At 54.4% G+C, this 19,805-nt stretch overlaps 1 protein-coding gene across 1 annotated transcript; it reads left to right on the top strand.

Annotated features, from left to right (window-relative positions):
* The first annotated feature begins 16,267 nt into the window (after window positions 1-16,267).
* GPRIN1 (G protein regulated inducer of neurite outgrowth 1) lies at window positions 16,268-19,088 on the top strand. Its single transcript, XM_024116255.3, has one exon. It carries the CDS (start codon window positions 16,283-16,285, stop codon window positions 19,046-19,048), a length of 2,766 nt encoding a protein of 921 aa, XP_023972023.2. The 5' UTR covers window positions 16,268-16,282; the 3' UTR covers window positions 19,049-19,088.
* The last annotated feature ends 717 nt before the right edge of the window (window positions 19,089-19,805 follow it).

Here is a 19,805-nt window from a genome sequence, read left to right as displayed (position 1 = left end):
GCGCACTCAGAGTTGCACACGCGCCGCGATGAAGCTCTGGGAAAACAGCAGCGCGGTCACTGGAAGAAGCTGCTTCGCTCAAACCTCTCCCCGCGAGAACGCTGACACGCACATACCCCAGCGCACACCTGCTCACCGCAGAAAAACTCATCCCAGGGGAGGGAAAATGGGCAGTTGCCACGGAAAAAAGCAGAGTTCGGGTAACCAGTGCTCCACCCTTCCCGGAAAGGAGTCCGAAAGTTTGCGACCTCGGCTGAGGTGAGCAAGGATCTGCAGAAATCTGGGAAGCCTACCTGGCGCCTTGAGCGGATGAGTATTGGCACTAGAGGGCCCCCAACACCGCCGCGGTGCAGGTTAGTAGGGGGGCGGAGATGCAGCCTTGCTGCGCAGAGGCCCCACCTCCATCAAGGCGAAGGCACTGCTCTGATTGGCACAGAAGCTCCCCCGCCCCAACCAATGATAGGCCCCGCCCCCGACGATGCAGTACTCTTGCTCTCTTTTGCCGCAGCCGCGGGCTAACTTGACTCACCCTTGCGGAAGCCCGGCACTCCTTTGCCGCAATAACCCCCATTCTTGCCTGAGGAAGACCCAGCCCCTTCTCTGCCAGGTCCGACCTCCTTTCCGACTCAAACCTTGCTTCGCCCCTCCAGCCCCAAGGGCTGGAAGGAGCTTGCTGTATTCAGTCAACCGCCAGGTGTTTAGCGCCCCCCCCTTCCCTGAGTTGTTCGGGGCGGGGGGTGGTGCCTGGCTCGAGAAGGCCTTGAACGCTGGGGGAGACCGGGATCCACTCAGGTCACCTTGGCCTGCAGTGTACGAGCCTTTACTTATGGAAGTAGGAGGCTTATGGCAGAGGGGTGTGTAGGGAGAACAAACCGGTGGACTCCAATTCTCTGGCTCAACGTGCGGGTTCCAGGATGGCCAGATCCTTTTTGGCTGAATTAAGACATTATTTACAACCCACAGTCTGCAGGGATTGCAAACTCGTGGCCCTTAGGTTGAATTTGGCCTGTAGAGATGTTCAGTTTTCTAGCACAAGGTTTAAATATTTTTCATTTGATTCCAGTTGACGACAGTCCCTTTCCCTACCTTTCCCTCCCTATTGTGTTCCTCCCATCCACTTACTCATTTTCATGAACTGCCTGACCTCTGAGGAATTTGAGTTTGCCAACCCCTTGCCAGCTACCAGCACCTGATATCCATTTTTAGATGCCTAAACCAGGTTCACCATCTGGCTTGTGAAGAGGTTTATTCCTCCTTCCCGGGTGCCAAGCCACACACCTGGTTTTCTGAGCTTGATTTTCTGCTCAGAGACCAATGTTCTCACCTGCAGGGGTCACTTTAAATGCATTCCAGGCACAAGCCCAGAAGTGACAATGGAAGACGCCAGCCCTGCGTCAGACCGAATTCCTGACTGCGAGTGCGTGTGTGAGCACACACAGCTCATGGGCTCCACCCCCAGGACAGGGACAGAGCCATTTCCCCAGTGCCCAGTATCTCCCAGGCATCCAGCACTTGCCTCCATTCATTTCACTTGAAACTGTCCTCAAGGATTCCTTATTAGCCCCAATTTATGGATGAAAAAATGGAGGCCAGAGAGGCAGAGTTACCTGCCCTAGGTCACATTGCTGGGAAGTGGCAAAGGCCACATCCAGCCCCGAGCCTGACTCCGAAGCCCAGTTCCTTTGGAATTTTCCAAAAGGGACTTGCTCTGAGGGGAGACAAACAAAACCCACCAACAACAGGAAAATGTGGAGGCAGCAGAGTGGAGATAACAGATGCTTGCGCAATTTCATGGAGACTGCAAGTGAGATTGTGTGTGTGGGGGGGTGTTGAGTGTGCACACTTACATATGGATGCAGGTGTATCTCTGTTCACACGTGTACATGGAGGTTGCCCACACGTTGTGTGCATTTAGTCATTCGACAGTGTGTGTTGCTCACCTGCTCTGTTCTTAGAAGTAAGGGGCTGCAGGGAACAGCCCTGCAGGTCACTGCCCTGGCAGAACTCATGTCCATGGATCAGCAAATATATGGATCAAGATAATTTTGGGTTTTATGGAGAACATAAAACAGAGCAATGTGATAGAATATGACACAGTAAGGGTGGTGACCAGCATTCAATTGGGTGGTCAGGTCAAGTGTCTAAGGAGGCGAGGTAGAGCTGAAACCTGAATGAAAAGGAGGTGGCCTGGGAAATCTGGGGAGGGCGAGCATCACAGCACAGGAAGAGCCCCGCTTCGTCTCTGTGGACACGGTGTGTGTGGTTGGCGAGGCCACGCCTGGCCAGGCCTCTGAGATCTGTGGGTCCAGCCCCACCCCACCTGGTTCACACCTTCCTTTCCTTTGCCGGCTTCTTTCCTTCACCTGGACATCTGCCTGCAACTCTGCCTGTTGAAATCCTTCCCTCTTCTGAGCTTCCCCTAGTTCTCTAACCAGAACTGACTTCTCCTTGTCACCCCCATCCGCTCAGCTATGCACACGGAGACCCCCCCCTCCTCACACATGTCAGCACTCTGTGGACCTTTGCCGGTTGGGTAACCTGAAACTGTCCTCTCCCCTGATGAAGGGATGGGGACTGTCCCTGTGCCCCACCATTCGCCCATCTCCCTCCCCGTCTTCCCACCCCCACCCTTAGTAATGTGGCTCCACAGCCTTCTCTGGAACTTTATTTTTGTTTTCTCCCTTCCCTATTTATAGCTCTCTCCCCTCCAAACCATCCCTGCATCCATCCTGTTGCCTAGAAACCAGCTCTGGGCTGAGGGTGGGGGAAGGCCAGGCCGAGCCCAGGCAGGGGGAAGGAAGAGCTGTCACCCACTCCCCTTCTCGGCACTGCCCCCAGGTTCCCAGAAGCCCACCTGCCCTCTGCCCAGTACCCACGGGTGTTTTTTAAAGATAAAACAAAATGTGAAAAACAGCATTTTTTGTGAAGTCCTTCATGGCTTCTAAAGGGCATGATGCACATGATTGCACTCACACCTCTCAACACCCTGCCCCACTGGAGGCCCAGACCCATTTTTTCAGATGAGGAAACTAAGGCTTTGGAAAGCGAAGGTCCTATGGGTCAAGACTTCTCAGTAGAAACTCCATGGCTCTGTACTTGTTAGCCATAGGACATTGGCCTGAAACATGGAAAAGAAGATTTAAAAGCATAAATGATTCCATAATCTGTTAGTTGCAGAAGGGTAAAGAGAAAAATTTTGTCATGATCCTGCCACACACCAAGCCACTAGGCAGGCCCCCTACCTTGCCACTCCCCCATGCCACTTCCAATGCCCCAACCATGGCCCCACCGTGGCCCTGCCAGGCCCAACTGCAGCTTAACTCCAGCCCTAATGCTTACCTTCCACAGATTGGACCAAGAAGCCAAAGTTTGGTTCCTGGCTCTGTCACTTCAACTGTGTGACCTTAGATAGTTCACATAATCTCTTTGAGCTTCAGTTTCTTCAGCTCAAACGTAAGGATGATAATTTCCACTCCTAAGGATGCTATTAGTCCACTCTAGGACTAATAAGAGAATTAAATGCAATACTGATGAGAAAGTGCTTTGAAACTGTAGAATACTGTAACATGTGAGTGATCAATTAGAATAGTAAATATTGTTATTATTGTTGTTATTAGGGCCAAAAGGTGGGGCAGGGGAGCCAAAGTGGGCCCTGGGATCAGAGAGGGAGCCCCTTGCCCGTGTCCAGGCAGAAGGAGCCACTTCCCTGGCAGAATGAGGGGCGAGGCTGGGGGCTGCCTGAGAGCACCTGCAGACCACTGAGGAGTAGAGGAGGGCACAGAGACCCTCCTGTGCCTGATCCCTCCTGCCCAAATGCCCATGCTTCCTGTCCCCATCCCCTACTGCCCCGCTCCCTGTCCACTACCCAAGGCCCATCTCTGCCTTCAAAATAGGCTTTCTGGGCAGAGGGGTGGAGAGGGCTGCCAAGGAGCAGCTGGGCCATGATTCAGCCTGAGTCATCCATCCAAATCCCAGGGTGGCCCCCAGCTGGACCGGGGCCTACAGCTGCTGCGGGGAGGGGACCTTTGTGGGCAGCAGGCTGTGCTCATCGGTGCCTGGACGAGGGGCTCTCATGAATATCAGGGCAGTGCTGTGTGGGTCTGGGAGTGGTGCATATGAGGAGGTCAGGGTGAGGAAAATGACCCCATGGACATCAGTTACCTGCACTGACGCAGGAGGCAGGGTTTGTGTGTGTGTGTTTGTGTGTGTACACACGCACACCTGTGCACGCATGGGTGTTGCATGTATATCTGACTAAATGAAGAGGGGCTAATAGTGTGGACAGGAGTTTGGCTGCCAGCTTTGTCACTTTCTGTGTGACCCTGGCAAGTTACTTAACCTCTATGAACTTTTGTTGCCTTATCTGTGAAATGGGAATAATAATAATATCAATCTCAGATGGTTTTTCTTAAGGGTTAAATATAAAGAGATGACTGTAAAACACTTGGGCAGTCAGTAAATGGTACACCACTACCACCACCACCACCATCTAGGGGATACTGGGTTATACCCTGCATGCATGAGGATGGATACATATCTGAGTGTTTGTATCCAGGGCTGTGTCCATACAAGCCTCAGGGAGTGGGGGGGTCTGGGTGAGTGTTTCTTGAAGGAGCAGATGAATGTGTGTTGTGTGTGCACCTCTGAAGCAAAGAGAAGAACTTTCCAGAAAGTTGGGTTTATATGGCATTGCCCACCATGTGATCCTGCCCACCCTCCCACCTCTTTCTCCTCTCCCTCCCTCACACACACACACCCCTTTCCTAGAGGCTATGATTTGCTGAAATTTGGCCTAGACCAGGACCAGTGTCCACGCAAGGGGTGAAGAACTGTGAATGCCACTATACTGGAAATCTCAGACCTTCTCAAAAGCCTTTAGTCTCAAGCCAAGCTGGAGTGGGGGCCAGATCCCAAGGGTGATGTGCCTGGGTTTGAAAGCGGGACCATGTGTGATGGAGTAGATATGAACATGAGATGTGCGTGTGTATGTGCATGTGTGTGGCGGTGGGGCCGGGGTGGCACTGGGGGGTGGCTGCTCTCTCTGTTCTGGTACAGTCTGCTTGTCTCCATGGTGCCTGTTGCCACACACGCTTGCTTTTCAGAAAGTCACTGGGATTGTTTATTCCACCCCCGGCTTGGGCGCCAGCCAAGGAGCTGCAGGCACTTGTTTATCTTCTGGTGTGTATGAGTGTATATGGCTTCACGGAGGCAGACCAACCAGAGATATGCACGCACACACACTCACACCGGTGCGGGTAATCATGTTGGTTGTCACAGGATGAGCCTGAACCCGCTGAGCCACGGTCCGGGCCCAGGCAGACTCGCTCCACGTGGGGACAAAGATGATCCTCAGCAGCTCCAGGCAGACACACCACCAATTTAGCAACCCCTAAAGCTCCAAGGAAGTGAGAGAGCCAGTTGCCCTGGCTGTGGTCCTTTGCTCTACCTCTACCCCCGGAACTAATCACTGCACAGTGATTGGCCAGGCCTGGGTCACTGCCCATCCCTAAAAATGGCAGTGGGTCCATCCCACTCCACCACATGGACTGGAGTGAGGAGGCGGTTCCTCAAGGAAAATGGAGGTGCTGTGGTCAGACAAGGGTACACAGTGCTGGGCTTGCCATACCCTGGCATCCGCCACAAGTGTTACACTATGCTTGGTGCCTGGGGGTTTTTTTCTCCCTACATCCTCCTCAGAGCTCTGAGAGCTAAGAATTACAAATGATGAAGTTGAGGCCTAGAGAGACCTCAGTCAAGGCCACACAGCTAGCAACTGCCAAAGTCAGAATGTGAACCCATGCTGCCTACCTCCATGCCCTTTTTGAACTCCCACTCCGCCTTGGCAGGTGTTTTGTTTTGTTGTCTGGAAATTTTCATTTTTAAACGTGTTTTTTATCAACAAGTCACCGTGGAGCAAGAGTGGCTGGAGCGTGGCAAAGGGCACCAATGGAAAAAGGCCCTGACTGTGCGCATGTAGCAGACATGGCCAGAGCTCTGACTACATCCCCTCAGATGACCATACTATTTCTATGCCCACCAGTAGGACTCCCAACAGCCAGTACCCGCATCATTATCGAAGAGCTGTCCTCGGGCTGTGGAACCCACTTTGTCCACACTCACTGTGGGCTAGAAGTGCTTGGGAATTAACACACAGCCCCATGGGCTGGCTCTTCACCAATGTCTGCCAGATGCTGGGATATAAATACACCAGCTCCCTTGCCCTCAGCCAAGGGAATTCTGAGATGTGCATTTACCCCATTTCCCAAGACTTCCTGCAGGATTAAGCCTCACTCACCCGCTGTGGTAGCTGGCTTGATAATCACCTCTTATTGGATGCCTTCCCTTCCTGGGTCACCTTCCCACTCCCCTGCTGGTGTCCCTGCACCTCCCAAATAAACCGTATTCCCTGAATCTTCATTTCAGGGTCTGTGAGCTGCCCCAGGGTGCTGGATCCCATCCTATCCTTCCACACTGAGCATCTGGGCCCAACCATTATGATCTCCTTCCTTGGCATCTCCCTTTCCCTCTCTACTGGCCCCCTCCCATCAGGAGTTAAATGCCTCCAGTGCCCCTGTAGAGATTATCAGATCCCCTTTCTCCCTCCAAGCCCAAACTTGAGAGTCATCTACTTGCCCTCTCCACCTCCTTGCTCCCATTAAATCATTATTCCCTGCCCCACCCCCCCAACCCCCAGTCTGGCTTCCACCCCCACCACTCCACTAACTATGCTTTCATCAAATTTCCATTATCTTTTTTTCAAGTCCAGAGGACAACTCTCAGGCTGTATCTTGTCTTCCTGATGCAGTTTACCCTGACCTCCTTCTGGAATGTTCTCTCCCCTTGGCTTCTGAGACATCACACTCTCCTGGGTTTCTTCTGGTTTCTCAGACCACTTTTTCTCATTCTTCTTTTGCAGCCTCCTTTTCCCTTAATGTTGATGTTCCTCAGGATGGGCCCTTGTCTCACCCTATTTTGGCCTATACTCTCCCCTCATGTACCAACACACCTCTCCTGACCTCCATCACCAGCTCCCTGGTCTGTCGCCAGGCCTGGCCACTTCAGAGCTCAGTTTTGGACTCGGATGTCTCAGTGTGGCTGTTTCACAAGTCCCTTCTTTCCCCAGGGTTCATCAGATATCTGTCCTCCAACCATTTGGCTCCCCAAGGCAGAACCTCAGAGGGGCAGCAGAATCCTCTCTCCGCTCACACTCACATCCACCCCATGACGTAGACGTGTTGACTTTACCCCTAAATAGTTATCAGATCTGGCCCCTCCTCTCCATCCCAATGGTTCAGGCATCATTACCTCTCACCTGGGCAGCTGCTGCGGCCTCCTCACTCATGCCCTGATCCTGCTTCCATCCACACTCGCCCTTCCCTGGGGTGGGGGGTGGGGGGCTTTTTAGATCACAGCCACGTTCTTGCTCCTTTTCATGTCTTGTGAACCTGCCCAAACCTCGATGTCTTCATCTGTATCATGGAGCTAATGATGTTTACTTTGAAGGACTGTAGGGAAAGTAAAATGAAACGATGAGCATAGAATAGGGTTTGTAAACTGTGAAGCGAAGTGCCATTGTGGCAATGAATGAGCAATTTTCAGGGCCAGAGACATGGGGAAGCCGACCTTGCATGAGTGTTGTCCGTGGTGCTGAAAATTGGTTCTGTGCTCCCGTTTTTTGCTTCCCGGGGATGCTGCCTAAAGACGTCATCCGTTAGATTTTTTTTTTTCCTTCTTCATTTGCCATCTAGATTAAAAAAAAATTTTTTTTAACGATCACGGTGACTTATGGTTCACCAGGTAAGTGAGAGGAATAGAAAGTAAGGGTGAAGCTTGAAGTTTCAGGAGTTAGCTTCACTACTAACGCAGAAAAGAGATTTATCATCAGTATCTCAGTTTTCTTATCTGAAAAACGGGGATATAATACATTAATATTAACTTGCTTATAACAGATTGGAAATTGAAATTAGATGAAACCGGAAAACAAAATTAAGGTAACGTTAGTTGTTAGGTTAACTTGTGGGCTTTACCATAAAAACACTGCCTCTAAATAAGCATTATATTAACGTTAGTTGTTACCATTTTTAGTAGGTGGTTTCACAGTACAAGCGAGAGGGCTTTATCACCTCTTGGCAATTACGGACTTATTTTTTCTCCTCTGGGAAGTCAAAGGGCAGGGGACAATTTCTCTGCTGAGAAACATTGAGGCAGGGTGGGCAGCAAGTCCTCATGTCCTTGGCAATTCAGATTCAGCTGGAAGGCCCTGAACACCTACTTCAGGCTCCTTCATCCTTCCAAGACCACGTACTGTGAGGTGATTAATGTTAGTCCCACCTTACAGATCGGGAAATTGAGACTCGGAGAGGTGAAATGATTTGCTTGAGGGTACCCAGGAGGAGGAGAACCCGGCTTGCACAGACTAGAAGGTGGGCGGGCACCCCGGCTAGGGAGGCCGGTAGCGGGGAAATCGAAGGCGCTCCCCCGACCATGCAGGTCCCTCCACTCCCGGGAGCGTGGGTGGAGGCGAGACAAAGGGGGCGGAGGCGGGGCGAGGTGAGGGGGAGAAGGCCGGAAGTACGGCCAAGGCGGAGGCGGGAAATTCCGCGCAGGGGGAGCTCAGAGATCGCGCAGACCTGGGTCCCGCTCCAGGGGCCGAGTATCCGCGGACAAGCGGCTTCCCCTCTCTGGGCCCCAATTTCCTCCTCGGTGAAACAAGCAGAGAGCGTTCACCCGGCTGGATTGAGTAAGATCTGACAGCGCGCCCCTCCCTCAACAGGCGCGCAGCAAATAGGCAGCCTCTCCGCCCCTTAGTCTCCTGTCTGTGAAATGGGAACCGGCTTGAGGAGGGCGGGGAACCCAGGAGCACAGCGGCCGTGGTGAGGGGCAGCGGGCGAGGGGCGCCCCTCCCTCCTTTGGGCCCCTGCTTCCCTGCGGGTACCGCCCCCTCCCGGGTTCTGAGGTCGGCCAGTGCGCATGCCCGGGGCGGGGCGCGGGGCTGGAGCGCGGAGCCGGCGCGGGGGACGGTATAGCGGAGTCCGCGGGTCCGCCCGCCAGCCCTGCCGGAGGCAGCTCGGGCGGCGGCGGTGGCGGTGGCGGCGGTGGCGGTAGCGGTGGCGGTGACGGGAGCCGGAGCGCAGCGCGCCGAGGAGACGGGACGGCTGCACAGCCGGGTAAGCGCCGCGCCTGCACCTGCTGCCCGCTCCAGGAGGGCGGTGTCGACCGCCTTCTTCGGCTCGCGGCCGCCCCAGAGCCGCTGTCCAGGGTCCTCGAACCTCCTGGGTGGCGGGGTTTGGGCACCGTGCGCAGCGTGTGTCTGGCGTGCGCCCGGGTGAATGTACGCGCGCGGCCGGGGCGGCGGGTGTCCATTTCCAGGTTCCACTCAGGGGCGGGGCGGGGGTGGGTCCGCAGTCCTGGCCGAGCACCCGAGGGGCCCTGCGGGCCAGCCCGTCCTGTAAGACCCCGGCCCCGCTCCTGGCCTCGCCAATGATTGCCGCTTTGTTTGGCGCCGTGGTGCGGGAGGGGGCGCTTCCCGCCACCGCGGGGAGGGGTCCGCCCGCGTTGATTCATTTTCCCCCTGGAGCTAGCTCGGCGCTCGAGTGGCTCTATTGGCACCATGGAGCACATTCTCTGTCGCACGCTCAGTGTGGAATACACTCTGGGGCTCCATCACACACACTGTCACACACCGCTCGAGGCCATAGGTTTACACACACTGTGTCCCTTGATCATTCCATCAGACTCATACACATGGTCACCTGTGCACCCACCCCGTACACCTTTGGTACACACCCAGGCATAGCTACACACTCACACCAGCCATTGCCTATCACAACACACTCAATTCAGCAATACTCCCCCATCACAAAGCACTCGCAGCCATCCTGCTCTGGCCTACTTGCGCCTATTCACAGATGCACGTCATGGTATCCCTCATGTACCCCCGGACCCCGGAGCAGGCGTGTCACACACTCCGTCACACACTTTTAGCTTGCTCTCCACACACACACACCCACTCCTGCATGTCCAGTCTTGATCTCCTGTGGATAGATGGACGGATGGTCTGGAGGCCATTTCTGGAAGGAAGACTGGTTATCACCCTTTGCTAGACTCCATCTCCCCTCCAGCCCCAGGGAGGAAGCTTTGCTGCTCTGAGGGTTGTAGGAGACAAGGGGATGAGAAGGTGAAGTACAGCACACCAGGATTGTCACACACACACACTCTCTCTCTCTCTCTCTCTCTTTCTCTCTCTCTCTCTCTCTCTCACACACACACACACACCTGCTGAAGTACCACAAGCCTTTGTCAATCTTATCACCATGGAAGGAGGTGTTTTCAGGTGCCTGGCGCCCTGGCTCCAATTAGGGAAGAAATCCTAAAGGGAAAATAACTGGCTGGTCAGGTCTCTGGGCCTGAGTGAGCATTCACAGGGGCTTCTCTGCCTGGGAGCAGGGCACAATCACTTGTGCACATACCCAGGCCATCTCTCCCATGAGTGAGGCTCTGAGGCCATGTGGCCACACACGTGCATACCCACAGGGTCCAAGGGGCCATCATGAGACACAAACACACAGGGCATTCTGCACATACAGGTTGCACATGTGCATACCAAGTTCTTGAGCAGAAGGTAGGAGCCAGGCCCTGGCTCCCCAGGCTGGCCTAAGCTGGTGCAGATGTCCACAAGCCACCTACGTGCTCTCCTGCATGCTGGGTGAGCCAGCCTATACAACTGGGGGTCATTTCAACCTTTTACCTCAATTGGGCGGGAGAAGTGTGCAGGCTTATCTGCTCATAGGGTGTTCCCAAAGGTGGGTTCCCGCACGGAGGACACTCTTGCTTCCTCTCCTAGACGATCCCTCACACTGTTGCCTGTTAGGTCCAGGGGATTGGGAGGACCCTTGGCATGACCCTGAAGAGGTCTGAAGAGCAGAAGGGGGTTTTAAGAGCCAAGCATCAGTGTCCAGGATCTCAGCTGATATGAGTGGGAAGAACCAGGCTTTGGATTCAGACAAAACAGGCTTTGAATCAGTGCCCCCCATCCCAGCTGTGTGCCCTTGGTCAAGTCTTTTCTCCCTCTGACCTCAGTGTCCTCGTCTGTGAAATGGGATGATAATGCCCCCCTCATGAGATTGTTGTGGAGTCCAGGTGCTAAAATGAGCCTGAGAATGCTGCATCCAGGGCTGAGCACACAGTGGGAGAGTGATGGAGCTGGGTTCCAGTGGGAGATGGGAGGCGAGGAGGTAGGGCCCCAGGCCTGAGTTGCCTTTTGGAGAAGAGGCTGGAGGATACCGAGGCTTCTTTGAGAGCCAGGAAAAGTCTAGCAGAACTGTGAGCAGCAGAGCCTCTGGGAATGGTATCTTGGCAGAACTTAAACCCAGGTCTCAGCCAGCTCTACTAAATATAACTACATCCTCTCCCCCATTTCACAGATTGGGAAACGGAGGTTCAGGTTGTGGAAAAACTCACCCAAAGTCATGTAGCAAGTCAATGACTAAGCTGGGGCTTGACCCCACATCTTTCTAACTCCCTGGCCAGGCTCTCTGTCCCAATCCGGGACCTTATCCCATATCAGAGAATTGTGAGCTGAGAACTAAGAAGCCGGCCTCTTCCAGGAGGACTTTTGGAAGGGGTATGTTACCAGCTGGGCCATGCCTGCCTCTTGGAACCTCAGTTTCCTTCTCTGGAAAATAAGAACACGACATCTGCCTGGAAAGTGTATGGGATCTGCACATAATAAGCATAGTAAGGGCTTGAGGTTACCTCCCACCTTTCTTGGCATCTAGGTCAAGGGTCAAAACTCAGGTGGCTACAGGCCGGGTGGGTAGCATGCATGAAGGGCTGCTATAAGAAGAATAATGGTGCAAATCAGTGATCAGTGGCAGCGGGCAGTCAACCTCAGTGTCCAGGACACCACTGGGAGGGGTAGAGATGGTGGCTAATTGGAGAGTGTACCCCCATCTAAGGAAGTAGCCACTGCTTGGCTCCAGCTGACTGCTGCCATGCAGGAAGCATGCTCAGATTGCCAAGTTTTAGTTTTCCAAGAGAAGCTAGAAATCTGATTTTTACGTGAAACCTTCTAATTTTTAAACGTTGATGACTAAATTCCTTAAAAAAATTTTTTTAAGCACTCCGAGTTAATCAAGCAGGTCCAAGGGTGAGGTTTTGCCAGTTTGTGCCTGTGTTGCTGGCCCTCCCTCCCCTGCCCCCTCCTGGGAGCACAGCTGGGCTCTGACAGGCTGAGTAGATAAAAACAGGCCTTGCATGTACACAGCCCAGCCCTAAAGTAGCAGAGACATGCACACCCCTCATCTTTAATTCTCCCCACAGCCCTGTGGGAGCAGGGCGTAGGTTTGTTAGGGTCCCCAGTGAGGAGATGGGACTGGCCTGAGGTCACAGAGCTGGTAAATCAGGGAGCTGTCCCAACTTCCTACCCATGCCTCACCCAGGGGGAGGGAGCCTGTTGGAGGGGCTGGTGTGAGAGGACCCCAGGGCTGAGCTACCAGGGGTGAAAGGAAGGGTGGTGAAGACTCAGAGCACACCTCCTATAGCCCTTGGTGACTCCTTCCAGTTCCAGCCCAAGCTCCCCATACACCTGCCATTTTTATGCTGATGAAAACCAGATCCGAAGAATTGCAGCAGACCTCTCCTGTGTTTCAAACCTGTCTCCCAGCAGCCTCCTGGATATCTCCCCTATAAGTCCCCCAGGCATCCCAGTTCAACTTCCCAAAACCCAGTCCCCCACCATCCTCTGCAAACTGCCCCTCCCCCCATGCCCCCATTTTGGTGATAACCCTCATCCCCCCAAGTCCCATATGCCCAAAGCTCGGGGGACCCAGTCGTGAACAATACCAGCTGAGTCCCCATCCAGGGACCTGAGGGCTAGGCGGGGACCCAGAGGTGTAAAGGGCTACAAGCCGAATGACAAGAATCTGGTTAGGGGCAGAACAAGAGGCCACAGGGACCCTGAGGAAGCTGGTAGGCAAAGAAGGCTCACTGGAGGAGGAGGTGTTTAAACTGAGGACTGAAGGTTTAATAAGAGCCAAGCGGGAAGGTGTGTAGAGGCCAAGATTGGAAAGAATGTGAACCCATGGTTGAACCCAAAGGTTTCGTGTGTGTGTGTCTGTGTGTCTGTGTGTCTGTGTGTGTACACATGCTTTGGGGGATGGAGTGCATAATGAAAGATAAAGCCCAGCAGGTGAGTAAATACACAGGGGCTTAGAAGCACATTGAAGAGTTGGAACTTGACCCTAAAAGTAACAGGGAGTCATTAAAAGTTTCTTTTTTTTCCTGTTTTTAAAAAAATATGTGCACACAACCAAAATTCAAGCGTCGCAAAGGGGCATTCAAAAAGAGTCTCTTCCACCTCCAGATCCCTGGTCTCGCTTCACAAAGGCAATCACTGCTAAAAGTTTCATGGGTTTCCTTCCAGAAATTTTCTCTTTATAAATAAACCTACAGATGTGTATTTGTCCTTTTCCTTGCCTACCCGCATGGGATCCCACTAGCCATGCTATCCTCTGGCTTTTTTTCACTTAATTTATCTTGGGCATCTTTCCTCATCACTCCACACATTCTAACAGCTGTGGGGGAGGGGAGGCCCTCTGTGCTTGTCCCACATTTTACAAACCCACTTCCTGGTTTTCTTCTCATCACTAGCCATGTTCTCATGCACCATTTGTCTGTCTTCAAGACCACCCTGGAGGTGGGCTTGCTTGCCCAAATGCTGTATGCATTGCAAACTGATAAGAATTGATAAATGTCCTTCCAAAAACATTACAACCAATTTACTTCCCCCGAAAAAGCAAGGAGGGTTTTGAGCCAAAGAGTGGCATGGTTGGACTAACATCATAGACAGGTCATTCAGTCATTCATTTAACGAATATTTATTGGGAGCCACTTGCTTACTATGTGCCAGGCATTGCTCTCAACCCTGAGACCACATCAGTAAACACAGCAAAGTCCCCACACTTCTGGATCTGACATTCTAATGGGAGAGACAAATCACGAGCAATAAACAAACGTATGCAATATGGTGGCTGGAGACAGGTACCATGAAGAAAAACTGATCGGGGCAAAGGGGATGGGAAGCGTCAGCCAGTGTTGCAAAAGAGGCTATTTTACACAGGATGGGTCAGGGAAAGCTTCAGGGAGATGCAGATGTTGGGAAGGAAAGCATTTCAGGCAGAGGAGACAGCGAGTGCAAAGGCCCCAAAGCAGTGGGTTCAAGGATCAGCGGGGCAGCCAGGGTGACTGAAGCAGGGTAATCACAGGAGAGCAGTAGGAGACAAGGCCAAGAGCAGTGACGGGGCCAGAAAATGCAGGAACTTGTGGGCTATGGTAAGGAGTTTACTTTTACATTGCATGAGATGGCGAGACATTGCATGGTTCTGGGCAAAGGAAGGACATGATCTACCTTGAGTTTTACTAAGATCCCTCTGGTTCCTGTGTTGAGAAAAAACTATATGGGGTGGGCTTCCCTGGTGGCGCAGTGGTTGAGAGTCCGCCTGCCAATGCAGGCGACACGGGTTCGTGCCCCGGTCCGGGAAGATCCCACGTGCCGCGGAGCGGCTGGGCCCGTGAGCCATGGCCGCTGAGCCTGCGTGTCCGGAGCCTGGGGTCCGCAACGGGAGAGGCCACAACAGTGAGAGGCCCGCGTTACCCAAAAAAAAACACAAAAAACTATATGGGGTGAAGGAAAAAGCAAGGATAATCCAGGTGGGAGATGGTGCAGGTTTGGCTCAGGGTAGTGGCTAAATTCTCGATATATATTTTGAAGGTAGATCCATTATGTTTTGGTGATGGTGGGATGCAGGGTGTGAGAAAAAGTCAAGGGATATTGGCCTAAGCACCAGCAATACAGCTTTGGAGAAGATGGCAGGAGGAAGAGGTCTGGGGGGAATTGGGAACTCTGCTTGCTTTGGCCGCTGAGTGTATAATAAAACAGAGTTGCATGCAGATCCAGCTGCCTGCCAGACCCTCTCCCTGGATATCCCCCAGGCACCACACACTCAACTTATCCAAAATGCAACTCCCCCTTTTCCCGGATCTGTTGTCCAGCACCCACCACCCTAGCCAGCACCCTGCAGGCCACCCCCACCATCACCTCTTACCGCCAGCTGGTTCCTGTTAGTTTCCCTCAGACCTCTCAATCCTGCCAACTCTTCATTCCCACAACCTTCGCTGTACCATCTCTCATCTAGACTATCTCAGAGAAGGGGCTGGGTAAATGAATGAAGACTTAGATGAATGAGAGACTGAATAAATGATTGGCCAGCCCCTCCCCTCCAGCCTCCACACCATCCCTAAGCAATCTTTGAAAATACACATTTCAGACTGTGTCCTTTCCTTGACTGTAATCCATTCCCATCTCCCCAGGGCCTACACAGACATAAACTGGTGATCTGCAGACATATTTTGTTTGGGCCACATACTTTTTTTTTTAATCTTGAATTAATTGGGATATTTTACAGTAAACTTCTATATTTCCCACTTCTGACTGATACTACTAGGATGCATTTCTCCAGGGCAGTACTTGGCTGATGGAGTATGGCTCCCCCTTTAGACAGGGCATGTGCTCTTCACTTTGCCTTAGTCCCCACCACTCCCTACTGTTCTGTACCCAGTCTGTTTCCCTCAATTAAATTACCTACCTGGCTCCTATGGCATCAGAATTTGTGACCCATGGCCTAAAGGAGAAAAGCATAACTTCTAGGTAGCATGTTGCATGGGGTGGGCTGATAAGGGAGGGGTGATGGTAGATGAAGTGGAAAAGTTAGACTGTGGCCAAGTTGTGAAGGGCCTTGAATGTCATTTTAGGAAGCCTGACCTTTATCCAGAGGGCCACCGGGAGCAGTGAAGCAGGGGAATGACATAGTTGGGTTCATGTTTTTAGCCCAGACCCTATGGACAGGAGGGGACCAGACAAAGGCAGAGAACATGGTGAGAAGCCCCGCCTGCTAGAAAGAGAGTGAGAAGGAGGAGGCCCAGATGGAGGCTCCTCCCCACTGGATCCCCTCTGAGTCTGAGTCTGCTCTCTCTGTGTTTCAGAACCAGACAGAAACCTGGGGCCCAAGCATGGTCATGAGGGCAGTTGGGCAGCGCTGAAGACCCAGCCTGGCTCCAGCTGCTTCGAAAGGACTCCAGCCCCTCAGGACCCCAGCCCACAGCCCTCTGCTGCCCACAGGATGGGAGCCTGGGGGCTGGGAGCCCGGCCATGAGGGACTGCTGCCCCTCCCAGAAAAAGGCCAGCCCTGCACCCCCAAGGCACACCCCTGCCCAAAGCCCAGGCATGGACTCTAGACACAGCAGCCCCAGTGGGGCTGGGGAAAGGGCATCCTGCTCTGAGGGCCCTGGCAGGAGTTTGGCCTTCCCCTCCCTGACCTGCATCCCTCTCCAAGAGGCAGCCACCAAGGAGACATTAGGGACAGATGGAGCCTTGATCTCAGGGACACCAGAAACCACCTTCTCTGGGAAGCCAGAGCCTGTGTCCTCGGTGAAAACTGACCCTTCATCCTCAGAAAACAGAAATCCTATGTTATTACAGAAGATGGATTCCAAGTCTTCAAAGCAGGCAGATTCCATTTCCATAGGAAAGGAAGATGCCGGGTCCTTGAGGAAGGCAGATCCCATGTTTACAGGAAAGACAGAGCCTGTAATCTTGGGGAAAGGGGATCCTGCGGCTTCTGGAAGGATGGATCCTGTGACCCCAAGAAAGGAGGATACTGGATCCTTGGGAAAGGTAGATCCTGAGTGCTCCAGCAAGGTGGATACAATGTCCGCAAGGAAGGAGTATCCTGTATCCTTGGGCAAAGGGGATCCTGCATTCCCAAAAAAGGAGGAGCCCAGGTATTCAGGAAAAGACCTTCAAGTGTCCTCAGAAGAGGTGGGTCCTGCATCTGCAGGAAAGACAGATCTTGTATCCTTGGGAAAGAGAGATCCTGAGCTCTCTGAAAAGGTGGATCCCATGTCCTTGGAAAACACGGATTCTGCATCTGTAGGAAAGACAGATCCCGGGTCCTTGGGAATGCTGACTCCAGGGTCATCAGGCAAAATCAAGCCTGTATCCCCTGGAACAGTGGCTCTGGGGTCATCTGGAAGGGTGGATCCTACTCACTTAGGGATGACAGATCCTGCATCTATGGTTAATGCAGAAACCATGTCCTCTACAAAAGAGGACCCTCAGTTCCTGGGAAAGATGGATCCTGCCTCCTCAGGAAAGCAAGAGTCCATGTCTATGAGAATGACAAAAACCATGTCTACTGGACAGATGGATCCCATGTTTTCAGGAAAGATGGATCCCACATCTTTGAAAAACATGGACCCTGTGTCTTCAGGCAAGATGGGTCCAGTTTCTTTGGGAAAAGTGGATCCTGTGTCCTCAGGAAAGCCAGAGCCCTTGTCTCCTGGGCAGGCAGAACTGATGTCTGTGGGAAAGACAGAAACTGCATCCTCAAGAAAGGAGGACCCAGTGTCCTCCAGAAAGGGGGATCCCATTTCTGTGGGAAATACAAAAACATCATCTTCTGGAAAAGTGAATCCTGAATCATCAGGAAAGACAGACCCTGTGTCCTCAGGTCCAGCGGGTCCCCCATCCTCTGTAAAAGCTGAGGCAGTGACTGGAGGAAAAGCAGATCCACTATCTTCAGAAAAGTCAGGTCCTGTGGCCCCTGGAAAGGTGGGTCTCATGGCCTCAGGGAAGGCTGATCCCCCCACCTTGGGTAAAGTGGACCCTGTATGCAAGGGAAAGGCAGAAACTGTTCCCCCTGGAGACATGGACTCCGAGCCTGCAGGAAAGGTGGCCCCCACGACCCTAGGAAAAACAGTCCAGGCATCCTCGGGAAAAGCAGAAGCTGTCCCAGAGGGAAAGGTGGATCCTCTGCCTCTAGAAAAGGGCAATCCTATGAACTCCACGAAGGTGGATCCCATGGCCTCAGGGAAAGCAGAACCCAAGTCTGAGGGCAAAGCAGAAACAAGGCCCCGTGGGCAGGAGGGCACCACCTCATCAGGAAAAGCAGAGGCTAAATCTTTGCAGAAGGAGAAGCCGCTGACCTCGGAGAAGGGGGATCCTGGATCCTCTGTTGTCTCTGGGAAGTTGGAGCCTGTAGCCCTGGGGAAGACCGACTCTGCGCCTCAGAGAAAAGGGGAACCCCCATCCTCGGGGAAGCAGGCCCACCTGACTATGGAGAAGGCGGAGGCCTCCTCCTCCAGGCAGGCAGATGACAAACCCTGCGGCTCCGCTTCTTACCCCGCGGATAGCGGGGGTCGCGTGGAGCCAGCGCCACTGCCCAGCTCCGAGGCCTGCAGCCTTGGCCAGAAGGACCCGGCGGCCACTAGGGCCGAGAGAAACCCGGGCCTGGAGGCCGTAGCGCCGTCGCCGGGGCCGCGAACTCGCGACAACTTCACCAAGGCGCCGTCGTGGGAGGCGAGCGCCACGCCGCCACGCGAGGACGCGGGCACGCAGGCGGGCTCGCAGGCCTGCGTGTCGGTGGCCGTGAGCCCCATGTCTCCGCAGGACGGCGGGGGCGGCTCGGCCTTCAGCTTCCAGGCGGCGCCGCGCGCACCCAGCCCCGCGCCCAGGCCGCCCTCTCGCCGGGACGCGGGCCTACAGGTGTCACTGGGCGCCGCCGAGACGCGCTCCGTGGCCACGGAGCCCATGACGCCGCAGGCCGCTGCGCCGCCCGCCTTCCCCGAAGTGCGGGTGCGGCCGGGCTCCGCACTGGCGGCCGCCGTGGCGCCCCCAGAGGCCGCTGAGCCGGTGCGCGACGTGAGCTGGGACGAAAAGGGCATGACGTGGGAGGTGTACGGCGCCGCCATGGAGGTGGAGGTGCTGGGCATGGCCATCCAGAAGCATCTGGAGCGACAGATCGAGGAGCACGGCCGCCAAGGGGCGCCCGCGCCGCCGCCCGCCGCGCGCCAGGGCCCGGGCCGTGCGGGCTCCGTGCGCACCGCGCCCCCAGAGGGCGCAGCGAAGCGCCCGCCCGGCCTCTTCCGCGCGCTTCTGCAGAGTGTGCGCCGGCCGCGGTGCTGCTCACGGGCCGGACCCACGGCCGAGTGATCTGCTCCCCTTTTGTACGCCCGGGTTTCCAACCTTCTCAGGCTCCCTTCTTGACCCCAGACCCCTAGAAGGGATCCCCTCGACGCGTGACAGGCCTCCGAGGGGCGGGCAGCCTCTAGGGTCTTATCCTGGCTTTCCAGCCCCCTCCCCTCCTAAACACACAAATGAACGCCCTCTACCCGGCTCCCTCGTGGTCATGAGCCCACGAACCCAGCCCTGACACCCCAATGTCCCCTCACAGCCCTCAGTTCCATCCCCTCCCGGTCACACTGGGTGGCCTCTGGGGACCCGCTCAGCACCCACGCTCCCAGCCCTGAGAGCTGAGGCAGGCTCCTGAGATGTCCAGACTGGTGCACTGTGGTCTCCAGCGGCGGCCAGGTCCCCAGAACGGGAGAGACTGTGTACAAAACCCCAGGTGTGCGAGGATTGACATGTGAGACCCCCGATGTGCAAGGCCCCGGGTGTATGCGAGTGCATGTCCATGCGGCGGGCTGGCCCCATGGCCTGGGCATCTCTTGCATGCTGGTAGTTGTCCCCAGTTCCTGTCTCCCCCTCACCTGGCCCAATCCCCAACCCTATCCCCACCCCCACTGGACACTGGTTCACAATTCCCAGACAGGCCAAAGGCAGCTGCAGGAGTGCCCTGGGGGTGCAGCTGAGTCACACAAAGGGGAGAGGGCTCAGACAGGTCCGGGGATCACACTCAGAGGCTCACAGACAGCCTGGGTGACAGCTGGTCTTGGGTATTGGGGGCAGG

Source organism: Physeter macrocephalus, chromosome 2 (assembly GCF_002837175.3).
Source record: "Physeter macrocephalus isolate SW-GA chromosome 2, ASM283717v5, whole genome shotgun sequence".
Taxonomy (NCBI): Eukaryota; Metazoa; Chordata; class Mammalia; order Artiodactyla; family Physeteridae; genus Physeter; species Physeter macrocephalus.
The sequence above is the reverse complement of the archived record's forward strand: the minus strand, read 5'-3'. Positions and strand labels throughout refer to the sequence as shown.

Bases quoted from the DNA above. Each gene is read 5' to 3' on its own strand.
- GPRIN1 (XM_024116255.3), top strand. From the start codon at position 16,283: ATGGACTCTAGACACAGCAGCCCCAGTGGGGCTGGGGAAAGGGCATCC.